Below are 17,950 nucleotides of genomic sequence, written 5' to 3' on the forward strand. Positions count from 1 at the left end.
CGTCCCTAGTAAAGAGAGAATGTTAAGCGACCCGAAGATCTAGTGGATGGAGCAATGGGAGCTAAACGCGAAAGAATGTATTGTTGAAAATTTCAGAATAAAATGATAGACAGAAATATAAGCAGGAGAATAAGAAGAGAGTAAATTAAGCATTATGAGTAAGATGTGATAAATAGATGATAATGGTAAATTAAAATATGAAAGGATGACAGAGTCTATAGTCAAGTAAAGGAAAAGACAAGAGGTGAGGCCTTGAGGCAATAAAAGATTATAAGCCATAAAGTCATATCCCCATTTTGAGAAATGAGTTGGTGACTCCAACGTGATTACCAGAAGGAAAACTTAGAACCCCGGAGTAATAGGAATCAGTATGGGCTAGTGAATAAGATAAACTGAACATGAATTAGGGACCGAAGGATTTTATAATAGTCGGCATCGTGAGAATTTCAGAGATAGCGTTCCAGCAATAATAGAATGAACAACAAAAGAATAACCTTTAAAGTTCATTGAGGAAGACGCTTCCCTAAAGCAAGCACTGTGAGCAGAGTTAAGCTTAAGGGACTAAGTGTGACACTTATACTAGGTGTCACCCTCGTGAGTAAGAAATTCATTATCCTTGATATAGAAGGATTACCGCAAGGCGAGTAAGAGTCAGTGAATATGTGAAAAGACGCCAAAGATGAAGAGAGGGGGAAAGATGGTGTGATATGGTATTAAGTAGGAGTTATGTGGTTCAGGGAACTATGGAATAGTAAAGGAAGAATGCGATAAAAATGAAAAAGGGATGAGATTGCACTTATTCAAATCCCACAGATAGGTTATGACTCCAGAACATTACGCAAGCACGATGGCAGGGAGGGGCAGTAAAGGTTCCCGATCAGGATGTTATTGATAAATAAGTGCGAATGAATACTTGATACATAAGGAGACAGTGCGAGAGGTATGTTAAGACAAAGGACATATCCCAAGAGAGATTACGCGGAATATAGATATGACAATGGACCAACGAGTAGTTAGTAGTTGATTCAGGAAGAGCCTAGTTATGGCTAGACAAGAGGATACAAACAAATCAACAGATCGTGCAAGATAAACATAGTGAAACCAAATATGGTGAATTCAGTCTCGCAGTTATGACATTGTAATCCTTGAGAAATATTCAGATAGGAGTTGGGGTAGTTAAAGGTACCGTATTGGTGTTACAGAAATAAAAGAGAGTTCCAATGGGAAGACAGTCAAAATATCAGTTCAGAAGCAACCCTACAAGCACAAGGGCGTGGAGGTAAGTAACTAAGGATAATTATAGGTAAGGAAGAACATAAAAATATTCCGTCGAGTATACGATCTAATAAGCTCGCAGCTTTAGATGAGTCAGAGGAGTCTATGACTAGGATCATTTAGAAGAGATGGAATGTTGCCCTAGTAGTAGAATAAGTGTAACACCCCGGAAAATTTTGAAGTACTTAAGTGTAAAGTCCGGTAAAGTTTGCAAAGAAAATAATATTTCATGGTGCCGGACTAGGCTTACTTGTTTGAGGATTGTAGAAATTCTTCGCGACGAGCTTGCGAGCCGCGACTCAGACTTTTTGGGTTGAACAATACACGAGAAAGTAAAGGAAAATTTCAGGCGAAAAAGTGTGTTTCTGCGGTCCATTATGTGAACGCAGAATCACTCTGCGGGCCGCATAATGGCTGCAGAAGTGAGCAGGTGAAGGGCTAGTCTGGAGAAATTATGTGGTCGATTATGCCACCGCATAACTGTTATGCGGTGCATTATGCAATCGCATAATAGTTATGCGGACCACATAGTGACCGCATACACAAACAGTTTTTTTTTATCATTTTGTCAGCAAATATGCAACCATTATGTGGTCGCATATGCGACCGCAGAACCGTTCCGTAGCTTCATTTTTGGATTTTTAAAACCCGACCCTACTTCGTTAAATACACGTTTTGGGCCATTTTTGAGATATAATCTGACATTTTAGAGTGAGAGAGAGTGCCCCAGAGTGAGAAGGTGTTCTTCAATTCTTGCTCAAGTTTTGGAAGATTAAGAAGGGAAGCTCACTAGGTCTTCATCCTAGAGGTAAGATTCTACACCCTAAACCCTAATTTCGAAATCATCTGAAAATGGGTAATTAGCAAGATAATTTGGGGCATGAAAGTTGATTATTTTACATGCATGTGATATCAAGGGGTGTAGGAAGATTGTTGAACTAAGCATGGTAAAGATTGGGTTGTGGGATGATGGAATCCTCCATAAAAGGGACCTTGAAACCTTGTGCACACCTAGTGTTTGATAAAATGCTCAAATGAGCTAGAACCATGATCATCTTCCTAATTTTGATTCAATTTGTTATATTTCTAAAGTAGATTGAAGTTGCTAAGAATTCCGGAATGTTTTAGAGTTTAAGGAAGCTCAATTGAGGTATGTTGGCAAAACTCTTCTCTTAGAATTGAATCCCACGATATTCATGTAAATTATGTAAGGCTCGAGTGATTCATTATGAAACTGGCTATTCCGAGTAAGATTGGGTTGAAAGAAATATGTTCAACAAGCATCCCAAATGCTTTATTCATGTTATGTTACCAATTGAGGATGTGTTAAAATATGAGTTATGCATTAATAATGTTTCGACTTTAAGTCAAGTTTAAATGAAGGCTATTATACCAAATTTTGTGAAATATCTCTATGTGCATTAGACTCTAAATTGCTCACATTTGTACTACACACCTTTATTTCAATTGTATTTGTTTTTAATGATGAGGATGATATTTGAAATTGATAAGGTGAGCATGAAATACTGAATATGGCCAACGTGCCAAGGATGATCTTACAATTATGGCCACTAGTGCCAATGAAATGAAAAGATGTGAAAGTATTATAAAATGCGATGATTGATACTGAGAGTAATTGTGGTTGATGTCCCTAATGGATGGCCTAGCCAATCGGGTCGTGATTGGACTCCGTGTTAAAAACGGTGGTATTGATATTGAAAGTAATTGTGGTTGATGTCCCTAATGGATGGCCTAGCCGAGCGGGTCGTGATCGGACTACGTGTTAAAAATGGTGGTATTGATATTGAGAGTAATTGTGGCTGATGTCCCTAATGGATGGCCTAGCCGATCGGGTCGTGATCGGACTCCGTACTAAATTTACGGTGGTATTGGTATTGATAGTAATTGTGGTTGATTCTCTAATGAGATAGCCTAGCCGATCGGGTCTTGATCGGACTCCGTGCTAAAAGTATGGTAGCATTGGTATAATGGTACTGGTATTGTGGACAATGGTATATCGATACTAAAAATCTCCCAATGTGAGATATGGAAATTAATTTGAACAATGTCTTGATCCTAAATTGAGGTTTGATGTTGATTAAGGCTTTCATTGATATTATGATAATCTTGTTGTATTATTTGTCATTCTATTGAGAGGGTGTTTAGTTATACATACTAGTACTATTCAACGGTACTAACGTCCCTTTTGCCGGGGGCGCTGCATCTTTAAATGGATACAGGTGGTTCCACGGCAGGAGATATTAATCAGTGATAGCAGTACACCTTCTTCCCAGCTGACTTGTTGAGCCCCACTTCATTCCGGGGTCATGAATCTTTTGTACTTTATGTATTCTGTTTGAGGTATAGCCGGGGCCTTATTTCCGGCATTATCATTGTACTCTTCTTTATCTATAGAGGCTCCGTAGATATAGTGTGGGTTTTGTATTGGTGCTGGGAAAGTCAAAATATATATATTATGTTGTAGTTGTATTACTTGTCCATTTGAGACTTTAAAAATGATGAAACTATTGGAAATGAATTGGTATTGTAGACGTGAACACCTTTTGTCTAATTAAGGAAAATATACATTATCTCATTCGTGGATGAGTTTGGGTATAATGAAATCTAACAGGCTTGCTCGGTCGAGTTCACTCGGTTGAGCGCCGATCGCGCTCCTCGATTTTGGGGCGTGACAATAAGGGTGTAATTGTGAAATAAAAGAGGATGACATTTAGACATTTGATTGAGTAATGATCTAAAGAAAAGGGATTTCATGAATTGTACGGGATTAAAATACCCCCATAAGATGAATCACATTGGCATGCTATGAAATACAGTTATTGAAGTTGATCAGGCAAATCACTTCAAATGTTCCTCGATGCGACGTGAGCCCTAGTGACAATGTATTACGTAAGAGGTTTCAAGTTATCAGTGGTAGATTGTAGATCAATATTGAGGTGAATCAATAATGGATGGATAAAAGTTACAAAGTTTGAGATGAGATTAGGCCATCATTCTTAAGATGAACAGTAATGAGGAATCATTAAAGGACTTAGATTTATACATATAGAATAAGCAACGAGAGTAACCTGGAGTTTGGTAGCAGACCTCAGTAACAATAAACCGAAGTAAGAGTTATGGTATAGTATGACCTACTTAGATGTAGTAAAGCCATAGACGCCCAGAGGGACAGCTTGTCATAATTTTGTATATGTTCACAAAGTGAGGCCTAGAGATTGGCTAAAATATGGATGAAAAATGAGAGAAGAGTCGCATAGGCGCACATACAAGGACAAAGTCGTACAGACTGCATGATAGAAGGTAGCAATAGTTACGAGATTGGAAGAATTCCGACCACAAGTTGTGGTATGAGAAAGAGGCCTAAAGGGGGGAATGCCTTAGATGGCAAGGAGAGTATTAAAGTATTTGCAAGAGCTATAGGTCATGATAATGATAAGTGCATCAGTCAACATTCGAGGACGAATGTTCCAAAGGGGGGAGTGATGTTACACCCCATGTTTTCGTACGTGAAAGTACACCATAATTCAATTGATGTAAGCTCGGAAATGAGATTCTCTTTGAAAGTATATAAAGTGATCTAATGATATTACATCCGGTATTTCCATTCAACATACAAACGACTAGGTTGAGGAAGAATGCACTTAAACGTGAGAAAGGAGATTTTGGACAAATAAAACTGAGTTGCTTGCTTACCCGACGTGCCTGCTTCACCAACTTAATTTTTGTCCTACTTGCTTGAGCTACTCGACACATGTCTAAATTATTTAATGAGGATGAGACACATGTTTCAAAATGGTAAAAGGACCAACACGAATCACCTACTTGATTAAGTAGGTGACAAGTAGGTACATCACCTACTTAGAGCTTGTGGATCAAATTAAAAGGGAATGGAAAAGGATAGAGATGGTCAAGTCTTGGGGCAGCCCAAGACCCATATTCCCAAGCCCATAGTGGGGCCATATAAACATAGATATATCTCAATATCACTTAGAAAATAATTCCTAATCCCTATCTCTCTATTGCAACATGAAGGAGCTCCAAAATATCAGCCCAAAATCTCTCCCATAGTTATCCTAGGGTTCAAGACCAAATCCACAAGTTGGTAAGGTGATTTCTCTCTTGGAAGATCAAGATCACCTAGTTATCTCTCTACTTTATTGTTTGGGGTAAAGAGCTTATTTGAGCTGGAAGTAAAGCTTAGTTGGATGAGTATTCTTGCTGCCAAGGTAAGGTTTAACTTCTCCTATATGTATTTAAGATCATCTATGTATATCTAGTTGATTTGATAAAGGAAACTTGTGAAGTAAGTTGAACTTCATGTTGAAGTGTTGTAGTTGCTGGACTATTTTGGAGTTGAATTCTTGATGTTTTATGGCTGGAAATCAGTAGAAATAACTTAAGATTACTATTGCTATTGTGGTTGATGTGTTTGGAAGAAGAGAAGGCTTGGAAAGTGCAAGATAGAACTTGGTTGTTGGGTGAGATGGTGTGGATTATTTTGGTGATGTATTATAATGAATATGAGGTTAGATATATATATATATATATATATATATATATATATATATATATATATATATATATGTTTGTGTGACATTCTTGAAATGTTGGTCGTGTTTGTGGATTTGAGGAAAATGAAAAGAATAAGGGGAGGTGTTGTCCAAAATTTCGTAGATGAGCTAGTCGCTCATTTGTGTTGAGTTCTAACTTTTGTAAGCTTAACAATGGTCCCTTATTGTTTGTTGTAGATTGAAGTACTAACGAGCTGAACCGGCGTCGTGTGGTTAGGTAAAAGACAAAGGCATGTTAAGGCTATCCCTTCTTTTCTTTTGGCATGATCCATATGATACAAACGAAATGAGCAAACACGCAACTTTCACAAATAACACTATTCTTAAAATTACCGGGGGTTCCTATGTTCTTGATTTCCCATATGTCCTATTATTCTATCGTCTGTTCATGTGTCTCAAAAAATATGTAAGTTGATAAATTTTATTTCGTGATATTAATCGAAGGCATAATGATTTTATGACATTCCGAGAGATCTTATTGACTTATTTCTCATGCATTGCATTCATTTATACATGTACATTGACCCATAATCAGATGGCATTATATACACGTATATTATATATATATATGAGGTATGGGGAAAGGTTATGGCGTTATATACGCATCACCATCTGATCAGCTGGTATACGTTGATGATTTCGTCCACAGAGGCCGAGATGATATGATGGGATGCCCTCAGAGGCTTGATGATGTTATGTACTCATATATCTATGCATCGTATGATATTTACACGCATATGCATGACATTATAAATGTTTCACGATTCACAGAGATATCCAGACTTATATGTTGAGTTCTTTATACCATGTTTCTTTCATGCCTTACATACTCGGTACTTTATTTGTACTGACATCCCTTTTGCCTGGGGACGATGCGTTTCATGCCCGCAGGTCCCGATAGACATGTTGACAGTCCTCCTAGTAGGCTATCAGCTCAGCGTTAGGTGTTGGTGCACTCCACTTGCTTTAGAGTTGCCTATTTGGTCAGTGTGATTTTGGCATGTATTGATTGGTATGGTTGGGCCCTGTCCCGACCTTTATGACGTTTATATGCTCTTAGAGGCTTGTAGACAGATGTCATGTATATGGATACTTGTATGGCCTTGTCGGCCTATGTTTTGAGTGTAAAAATGATCTTGTCGGCCTTATAGGCTCGTATGTCACATGTATAAGGTTTTATATCATGTTGGGTCGCCCTATATCTAGTATTACCTAATGTTTTATTCTGGTTATCTCATGAAGGCCCTTCTGGACCATTTACCCATGATAGAATGATAAGAATGATACGTAAAATTGGTACTCATTTGAGTTAGGCATCGAGTGCTCGTCGCGACCCTTCAGTTTGGGTCGAGACACTCCCCCTGCTCAATAACCTCACCAGGTTGCTCCCCCTGCTCGGCAACCTCGTCGGTCATACTTTCTGCACTTTTGGGATAGTTAGAAGAAGAAGAAGGAATGGTAACAAGGTTAGTAATTATACCATTCTTGGCCTTCTCTGACATATCATCAGCAGTTCCAACTTCACTTTCTCGAAAGACTATATCTTTGCTTCTGATGACCTTCTTCTTTACAAGATCCCACAATTTGTACCCGAACTCTTCATCTCTGTATCTGATTAATATACAGGGAACAGATTTATCATCCAGCTTTGCTCTCTGCTCATTTGGTACATGTGCAAATGCTCTGCAATCGAACACCTCCAGATGCGAGTAGGACACCTCCTTATTGGTCCAAACTCTATCTGGGATGTCAAAGGCCAACGGTACTGATGGACTCCTATTGATCAGGTAACAGGCTGTCTGAACTGCTTTACCCCAGAATGACTTGGGCAGTTTAGCCATTCTGAGCATGCTTCTCACCTTCTCCACAATGGTGTGGTTCATCCTTTTGGCTACACCATTGTGTTGTGGAGTTCTAGAAACTGTCTTTTCATGTCTAATCCCATGGCTCGAACAATACTCTTCAAATTCCCTTGAAGTGTACTCACATCCATTGTCACTTCAGAAACGCTTTAGCTTTTGTCCTGTCACCCTTTCCACCAGAGCATGAAACTTCTGGAAAACTTGAAACACCTGATCTTTGGTTTTCAAAATATAAACCCATAATTTTCGTGAAGCGTCATCAATAAAAGTAACAAAATATTTGTTACTACTCATCGATTCAATTTTCATTGGACCACAAACATCAGAATATACTAAATCAAGCATATTTAATTTTCTTTCAGACGATGTCTGAAATGAGACTCTATGTTGCTTACCAAATAAACAGAAGTCACAAGGTTTTACCGTTATGCCTTTGGCATAAGAAATGAGTGATTTCCTAGCAAGAATCTACAATACCTTCTCGCTCATATGACCCATTCTTTTGTGACACAAATCTACAGAAATCTCATTTTGTGTCGCGTTCAATTCACCTTGGCATATTTCTGCATTTGTCTTGTACAACGTGCCACGAGCAACTCCCTTTGCAATCACCAATGATCCCTTGGTGAGTCTCTACTTTTGATTTACAAAGTAGTTCTCGTATCCAACTCGGTCTAAAGTAATTACCGAGATCAAGTTCATCCGCAAATCAGGTACATGTCGCACGTCCTTTAGAACCAATGTGCATCCGACATTTGTCTTGATACAAATGTCACTGATCCCCGCAATCTTTGAGTAACTTATATTACCCATTCTCATAGTGCCAAAATCACCTACTACATATCTACAAAAAAGATCTCTTACCAGTGTGGCATGGTAAGATGGTGATGTATCAACCACCCATTCCGACTCTGGACCTGACAAGTGCATGCATTCCTCATTCTCATTTATAAAGAGGGCCACATTATCATTGCTTTGCACCATGACGACTGTGTTGTCGTCATTCTTCTGGCCACTGCTTTCACCTTTGCCATTCCTTGAATTTGGGCAATCTCTTTTGAAGTGACCTGGTTGATCACAATTGTAACAATTTCTTGCTCTTGATTTCGATCGGTTCTTAGACTTCCCACGAGCTCCGGATCTACCATTGTTGCACGAACTCCTTTGATAACTCTTGCATCTACTTTCTATGATGAGAGCATGTCCTTGATTTTCAGGCTTCTTTCTCATCTTCTCATTGAGTAGAAGAGTCGATGTGACATCTTTCAACTCAATGGTAGTCTTACCGTACATGATGTTTGTTGTCAGATTATCGTACGAAGATTACAAAAAGTTCAATAGCAAAATGGCTTTTTTCTTCTTAGTTGATTTTCACTCCGAGATAGGCGAGCTGTGTGATTAGTCCGTTAAACATATTTAAATGTGACAAAAAATTCATACTTTCACCCATGTGTAGGTCGTATAGATGTTTCTTCATGTACAATTTATTTGTTAGTGTTTTGGACATGTATAGGCTTTCCAGCCTTGTCCAAATGCCACGTGCGGTGTCTTTATCAATGATGTTATTTACCACATCATCTGATAAGTACAACCTGATTGCACTAGCAGCCCTTTTATCCAAGTCAGCTCATTCCTCAGCTTTCATGGTATCAGGCTTTTTGGCATCAGCATCTAGTACCTTGTGTAATCCTTGTTGAATGAGCAGACCCCTCATCCTTCTTTGCCATGTTGAGAAACCGTTATCTCCGTTGAATTTTGCTACCTCATACTTTACTTCGGATATTTTTTTCATCGAGTATAGTACTACCGATAGTGAATAATACTTCTATGAGCGAGCAGAACTTGTGCTCTGATACCAGTTGTTGGGAATAAACCCCTATAGAAATAATATTCATAGTAATAAACCAAGAGGGTTGCTCTAGTGGTAAGCACTCTCCACTTCCAACCAAGAGGTTGTGAGTTCGAGTCACCCCAAGAGCAAGGTGGGGAATTCTTGGAGGGGGGGAGCCGAGAGTCTATCGAAAACAGCCTCTCTACCCCAGGGTAGGGGTAAGGTCTGCGTACACATTACCCTCCCCAAACCCCACTAGTGAGATTATACTGGGTGGTTGTTGTTGTTGTTGTTGTTGTTGTTGTTGTAGTAATAAAAGCGAAATAATAACGTATTACCGAGATACGGTAATTAATAAGAATAAAAGAGTGACAACAACACCAAGATTTTTACGTGAAAAACCCTTTTGAATAAGGGAAAAACCACGGCCCCGAGATGAGCAACTGATATCAGTATAGCAAAGAATTTTACACTTTGTAGGTCCGAGTAAAATACTCCAAAGACCACTACAATACTCAAAAGAAATAACCTTCTTTTGATATTCCCATCTCACTACAATAACACACACTCTCTATTTTTCTCACAGACTATTTTCTTATACCTTGTCAGTGAAACCTTACTCTTTCTTTTTCTCTTTGTTGGTGTGTAGAAATGAGAGCCGAAACTCTCCTTTTATAGTCGAAGCCTCACTCTCTGAAGCCTACTATATTTGACACTTTTCCTTCCTACAGATTTACAAATCACATAAGTGCCTACCATATTTGACATTTTTTCTTTCTGCATCTTTGCAAATCACATAAGTGTCTAATCATATTTGACACTTTTCCTTCTTCTTTTTTTCTGTCATTTATGGGGATGGACCCCACAGTCGTTCCCTGCCGCATCATATTTTTTTAATGTTGCTTTTCATAGTGAGAGTAAATATATGTTCATAGCCTGTTAAGCTTTTGTCATTATTTTAATTTGTTTACCTTACTTCAATAATCAATTTTTATCATTTTAATTTCTTTCCTTTCTTTTTTCTCTTCTTGCCACGTTCGTTTCAAATTGAAAAATTTGGCTAGTTCAATATTACTGATGAAACACGTGAATCGAACTCTTTGATTTTATAAAAATTCCAAGTGTATAAAAAGTTGTACACTTTTTGTTCCTCGGGGACATCTTATTAAAAGAGAAGCTTCATATAACCTTTTGTCGATGTTAAGAGATTGAATAGCTTTCATTTATAAAATAAAAAGTAAATATTATATTAAAATACCTTAAATGAAAAACACAATTTATTTAGTATATAATAAATTTTATAGAACATAATTTATTTACATTTTTTTTTTTTAAAAGTTATGAAGTCCTTCCAAAATGGTTTTAATACTAAGTATTTGTTTAGAGTAAAGAATGCTTTTGTTACTACAAATATCTCAAGTCTCAACCATCCATCCTAGCTTAAACGATGTCCGGTTTATGTCATGTTCAATTTTGCTCTTGTTATCAACTTCAAAGAATAAATAATTTCAATGTTTGCACATGTCTTATATCCCATTGGATCCAAAAATTCACTAGACTTTTAATGCTAAGGTGCTATGTATTTTTATCTATCTTTGTTAGGACCCAAGTAATCAGAAGAGTGTCTCCTTCAGTCCTTTTTATTTATTTATTTATTACAATGGGAACTATATGACTAGCATTTATATCCATACTACTCCCCGCAAAAGGATAATGACATCTTCGTCTCCTTTAACTCGACAATAATTGACTCAACTCGATAACGTGAGTCTTTTTAACAGTATTTCCAACCCTTTTTGTTCACTCAGTTTCCTTGCTGATTGAGATCATTCACATATGAAAAGTGTTGATGTTTAAATAATATCCATTACTTTTATATATATTTTTGTGATCAATACCCGATATTGTATGAAAATTGACAAGATAACTATGTTCTTGGACTTCCTTGCGCTATCATTATATAACTTTTATCTTCCACTTTGGAGGAAAGGTAATAAGTTTCTCACTTGCAAATATTACATCCGCTATAGAAAGTAGTATAAAGTTATCCTCTTCTACAAGATATCTGGCATTACTTTATATACTTATTACACTGCGCATAAATTGGGAGCTTCAGGTAATTTCAAATTATAACTTTTTGTTACCAAATATCTCTATCTGAATCCGATGGTAACCACTGCTGTCCTAACCAGAAACTGTCTTCGTCTTATATACTATGAACAGGCAACGAAGGCTATGGCTATGTGTAGAGTACAGGTTTCTTTAACCTCAGAAGCTATTAAGACATGGTTAGGTTGTTCTAATCCTACGTTGTGATCTTCAGCTTGTAAATTGTAATGCAAACAATAGAAACATGTTTGCCCTTTTGCTCTCTGTACTCTATGCCGTTGTTGAATGTTATGAACTAAAGTAACATACCTGTATTTATCGAGTCCCAAACTAACAAGCTTTTTAGTGGAAGCGCAACAACTCATTAGCATAAATCACTCTTTAAAGTAAGGTTGGAGTCGATGCAATTTTGAGTTGGTTAATTAATTGGGTTCAGGCAGAGTGGTCTGGTCTTGAACGCGTTCTCTTGATAATAAAATTTGTTAAAATGGAAATTTTATGAGTCACATAATTGATTCACTTGAAATACTTTTTAAAAAGTATTAATATAATTTTTCATTATTTTCAAATACTGAAGTTCACTATTTACAAATGCTGATGGTCGAACCAGTATTTCTAAATACTGATAGCCAAGATAATATTTGCTTGGCCAGGACTATTTGCCACTGTTTAGTTTCAGTATTTGAACTTCAACTAAAATATTGAAATATTGTACATACTAGTTTCTACAACAAATTTTCAACTTTGTTCTCAAAGTGAAGTTCACTTCTCAACTTTCTCTTTCTCAGTTTCAAACAAATATTGTCTAAACACCTACAAAGTCTAATGATGTTCCAATAGGGTGGGGGGGTGCGACTAATAAAAAAGTACTACAGTAGTTTATAAGTTCAAATTAGCTGACTTAGTATACAATTATGTGTACATATATACAGAAGTATATACAGATCATACTTAAATTAATTTTCTTATGTTGTTCATCTGTTTTTTAATTGTATAATTTTAATGCATTTTCAGTTTTTCCTAATTTTAAGTTTCTATTTTTTCCAAATTAACATTCACCACTTCGATACAAGTTTCTTCATACCAATTACCAAAAGTCCCTTGTTCTATGCCAAGGCTCCGCCCTGGAAATTTAAGAATATATTTCTATAAATAAATGCCGTGACCCTCTTTCTAAATCCAAGGCCCTATTTCTTTTTCTTTTTATTAATTGTGTTGCACGGGTCAATTTGTGCGCGCCTAACCTCAACTAATTTCAGGGTATCAGCACACTAGCATATTTATTGAATAACTTCGTCTATTAAGGCTTTCACTTAATATTTTTATCCCCAATATTTGAACCACCTCATAATTCTCAACAATTTTATTGACCACTAAGTCACATCCTTATGCGCATCCGAGGCTCTATTCTTATCAACTAAGAAAACTACATCAGAGAACATTATGCAAATATAGATAGGGAAAAAAAAGGTGAAATTAAATTATCTACTATCAGGTAGACCAAGAATACGTGCAGTAACGGTATTTGGCTAAAATTAGAGTCAACTATTGAAATAGCCTAAGCATACACTGTAAATAGAATGCAGACATATCTAGCTCATTAACGTGTGCTACAGGTTTATATATGTCTCAATGCATGATATGATACTCGTGAATTGCCAGCACACCAGAAGACTGAGTCACAGATGGAGAGAATATTGAAGCATACTAAAATATTAGCATGAATCACATTCATCATTTACAAATATACGCAAAGTCTATGCTTTTAACCTTGGACCAAATCACCAAAACCTTTTGTTAGAACCAAGTAGCTGGTGACATAATTATATTTTTTATGGTTGTTGAATTTATGCATTACATAAGATTGACAATGATTGCAAGATAACCATATTTAGAGGAGGGGCGGGTGGGGGCATGGTGGGGCGGGGCGAGGCGGCTCGAAATAACTTCTTCTTTTTTTTTTCAATTCTATGGGGGTGCGGTTAATTAAAATTCTTACAAAATTACAACTTTCCCGCCTATGCTAATTTTCTTCGGCTTTCATCTTCCTCTCTCGGTTCTCTTATCTTATGAAGACTGAAGCTATCCTCGTAATTTAATAAAAAGCTTTTGACTAGATTGTACTGTCGAATCTAGCATCTCCTATAAGACTTGTTATTTGTTATAACTGAATTGACCTATGAAAATCAAAGTGATATAATCTATTACTCCTATTATTCTATTCTTGAATCCAAAGGAAATTACTTTTACGTCCTTAATTAATTCAGAGTAGTTAATTTCTGAATTCATCAAGGATTGTCCTAGTTTAAATGGAACAACTTGTAGCCCTCCAGGTTCCTCTGCAAACGGGACATCTTACTGGTTCAGATTTAACTAAATGGAACCAAAATAGACACATTTTTCCAGTCAGTTTTTTATGATTTTTGGTTCCATTACAAACTAAGACTGTTAGTTTAAAAGATTTTATAGTGTATACCATTGTGAAATGAGAAAAATCACTTCGACAATTCCATACCAACCTTAAATCCTTATCAAAATGAAAATTCCAGCCAAAGGATTAAAAAGAAATAAAACTAACAAAATGACCAACTTAAAAAACAAAAAATAAAACTTTAACGGGGCGGGTGGACGACGCGGGTGTGGTTGTGGGGCGGGTGTACTCGGGAGAAAGTCGAAATTTTGCGGGTTAAAACGTCCACATTGTGTTTGGTTCTCTTCTTTACTTTGATCGTTATCTCTGTTCTTCCCATTTTCCAGTGATACAATAAAAACCATGATCAGGGAAAGAAACTCCGAATTTCTTCTTGAATTTCCTCTTCTTTCCAACATTGAAAAAGGTTCACGGAATCCTGAAGATCATGACAAGTGGTGTTGTGATATAGCTGAGGCTATTGAAGAGCTAAAGAAACAACTAGAATTAGCAGGACCTCTTGTTCTTGTGAGTTTTTTGCAGTACTTTTTGCAGATGATATCTATCATGTTTGTTGGTCATCTTGAAGAGCTTCCTCTTTCTAGTGCAACTTTAGCCACTTCTTTTGCTGGAGTAACTGGTTTCAGCTTCATGGTAAGAATCTAACTGGAACTTAAATTAAATTCTATCAGATTAGATTGGAACATTTAATTTTCTCCAATTATTGTTCGTATGATTGTCTGGAGTAGTCTTTAAATTAGTCGGAAAAGAACTCCATTAATTGCATGGTTCTAATGACTTAATTCGATCGTGTTATAATCTCTCTCTCTTTTTCTTTTTTTGGATTATCTGTTTTTGGTTTGTGATACACTATAACATATGAATAGCTAGGATTGGGAAGTGCAATGGAAACATTATGTGGACAAGCTTATGGGGCAAAACAGTATCATATGCTTGGGATACACATGCAAAGAGGTATGCTTGTGTTGGTGGCTATTGGCATTCCCATATCGATTATATGGGCATTCGCCGGGCACATATTTGCTTTCTGTGGACAAGATTTGGAACTTTCAATCCATGCCGGATTGTATGCTCGTTGGTTAATTCCCAGCATTTTTCCTTATGGACTCCTTCAATGCCAACTAAGGTTCCTGCAAACACAAAGCAGAGTCAAACCACTTGTGATCAGCACTGGTTTTACAAGTTTAATTCATGTCTTCTTGTGTTGGGCGTTGGTGTTCAAATTGGGAATGGGAAACAAAGGGGCTGCACTCTGTAATGCCATATCTTATTGGATTAATGTGCTGCTTTTGGCCCTTTATATATGGTTTGCATCATCATGTACAGAAACATGGACGGGGTTCTCCAAGGAAGGTGGAAGAAACCTTCCCAGTTTTCTATCATTAGCTATCCCTTCAGCACTTATGGTCTGGTTAGTTTTAGCATATCTTTATTCTTAAGCCGTTTTTCCAATGTAGATTAAGGGCAGTCCGGTGCATAAAGCATCCCGCGTTCACGCATGGTCCGGGGAAGGGCCGCACCCCAAGTGGTGTGATGTAGGCGGTCTACTCTGATGCAAGCATCAGTGGCTGATTCCACGGCTCGAACCCGTGACCTATAGTTCACATGGAGACAACATGACCGTTGCTCCAAGGCTCCCCTTCGTTATTCCAATGTAGATTGTCCATCCAATTGTTTGCTCTTGCATATGTCATAGTAGTAGAAATTTATTTTTCTTCCTTTCTGTCCCTATTACCGTGTGATCTGGTATGGCCTTTTGGACTGGGAACAAGCTTAGAGCAGTGGTCCTATGAGTTTCTGGTGCTCATGTCAGGGCTGCTTCCAAATCCAAAGCTTGAGACATCTATGATGGCCATCAGGTTAGTACAGAATTCCCGTTGTGTACTAACTCTTCTTGGTTACTTTGTGTTGGTATTTTGGTATAAAGCTTTATTTGATTCAATTCATCACCCATATTAACTCTTTTCACCTTTCCCAGCCTAAGTACCAGTTCTCTGGTCTTCAGGATTCCCTTTGGATTTGGTAGTGCAGTAAGGTAACTTGCCAAAAAATCATCTTTTTTCTAGGTATAATCGGAAAGGAAAGGACCAATATTGTGTGTAGTCACTATTTTAACAAATTTTTCGTGTTGTTTGCTCTTTGTTTTGCGGACAATTTAGTACGAGGGTAGCGAATGAGTTGGGGGCAGGGAGACCGAAAGCAGCAAAGTTAGCAACACGCATTGTCCTACTTCTTGCTGTGGTAGAGGGTCTGGTACTGAGTGGAATAGCAGTTGCAGCAAGAAATGTGTGGGGATATATATACACTAACGAAGAGGAAGTTGTGAAATATCTAGCTGCAATAATGCCAGTGCTTGCATTATCCAACTTCATGGATGGAATCCAAGGAGTTCTTTCAGGTCTGAACTCAAAACTATCTAATAAAATTTGAAGCCAGTTCAATCAATTCGACGATATAGAATTGCTTAAATACAGAATTTAACTCTATTGATGATAACACTATTAAAGGTATTGCAAGAGGATGTGGTTGGCAGAAACTTGGTGCACTAGTCAATCTTGGAGCCTATTATCTTGCTGGACTTCCTTGTGCAGTCATTTTAACTTTTGTCTTCCATTTTGGAGGAAAGGTAATAAGTTTCTCACTTGCAAATGTTACATCCATTATTGATATTTTTTTTTTGTTTGCCACTGAACCTATTAGCACCTCTCACTTCATAGAGTCGAGAGTTTATATGAGGCTCATATTGTTTATTTTATGCCATGGTGATGGTAGCAGGGTCTTTGGACAGGAATTATAAGTGGAAGTGGTCTTCAAGCGTTAATTCTTCAACTGATTACCTTATGTACGAATTGGGAGCTTCAGGCAAGTTCAAAATCTAATCTTTAATTACAAAACATATTTTGCTATCCGATTGTAGTAGAAAAGGAACCACTATTACTCTGATTAAAAACTCTGTATGTTTTGCACAGGCAAGGAAAGTCGAGAGTAGGGTACAGGTTTTTGAAACAGCTAGTATGCCATGATTCAGATGTTTCACAAATATTACGTTGTCACTCTTGCCATACATAAAAGTTAAAGATGTAGAGAGACAGATAATTTTGTTCATCAGATCATTTAATTTGTTGTCATTAGTCATTACCCCCACATTGTATAGTACTTTCTTTTTTCTTATCCTTCCTTTCCTTTAATACAGGGAATTTTAGTTGTTTATAGATTTCAAAAGTGTAATAGTAGAGTGTTACCAGAAGGTGAGAGGTAGAATGTGAATGAATAAATCAGCTTACTGTTGCAGGGCTACAAATTAAAGTGAGTTAACAACACATTGGATTCAAACATACAGTAGGTCTAAAGCCCCCGGCTAAATGCTTGTACGATGACAACTGACAAGCAGCATGATTTGTAACTAACTATAACGTCAACCAAAAACAGCATTAATTCACGCTTCTGATTTTGGTGCCACAAATATATTATTTCTTCCTATATATTCATTAAATTAATTTTAATTAATTGTTACCTTGACATAATAGAATATATAAATAATGACAAATTTTGAAAAATTAAAGTTAATTCCTTCTTGATTATGTAAATGGACACTTATTTTGAACTAAAATAAAAAGATAAAATGGTCACTTATTGCATACAGGATTGATGCGATGGTTATTACATTGGATAGGGACTTAAGTGGCTAACAAAGATGAACTTCCAAATGTTATTTTTTGGTTTTTTCACATGGTTACATGAAAGTAGAAATTGTCTAATTGATAATTTTTCAAACTCAGTGACTCTAATATTTTTTGAATTATTATATCTTAATCATCAAACTGATTTTTTGGAAACGCTTTGAAGAAAG

At 36.9% G+C, this 17,950-nt stretch overlaps 1 protein-coding gene and 1 long non-coding RNA gene across 2 annotated transcripts; both read left to right on the forward strand.

Annotated features, from left to right (window-relative positions):
* The first annotated feature begins 11,310 nt into the window (after positions 1–11,310).
* On the forward strand, positions 11,311–11,983 carry LOC107772924 (uncharacterized). Its single transcript, XR_001645187.2, has 2 exons — positions 11,311–11,676; positions 11,784–11,983. It is a non-coding gene; the product is annotated as an uncharacterized LOC107772924 (long non-coding RNA).
* A 2,357-nt stretch (positions 11,984–14,340) lies between these two features.
* Positions 14,341–17,308, forward strand: LOC107772920 (protein DETOXIFICATION 16-like). The gene is made up of 8 exons (XM_016592378.2): positions 14,341–14,733; positions 14,967–15,511; positions 15,873–15,959; positions 16,079–16,135; positions 16,260–16,498; positions 16,608–16,726; positions 16,876–16,962; positions 17,070–17,308. Exons 1-8 carry the CDS (start codon positions 14,443–14,445, stop codon positions 17,121–17,123), a joined length of 1,479 nt encoding a protein of 492 aa, XP_016447864.2. The 5' UTR covers positions 14,341–14,442; the 3' UTR covers positions 17,124–17,308.
* The last annotated feature ends 642 nt before the right edge of the window (positions 17,309–17,950 follow it).

Source organism: Nicotiana tabacum, chromosome 4, assembly GCF_000715075.1.
Source record: "Nicotiana tabacum cultivar K326 chromosome 4, ASM71507v2, whole genome shotgun sequence".
Classification (NCBI taxonomy): Eukaryota; Viridiplantae; Streptophyta; class Magnoliopsida; order Solanales; family Solanaceae; genus Nicotiana; species Nicotiana tabacum.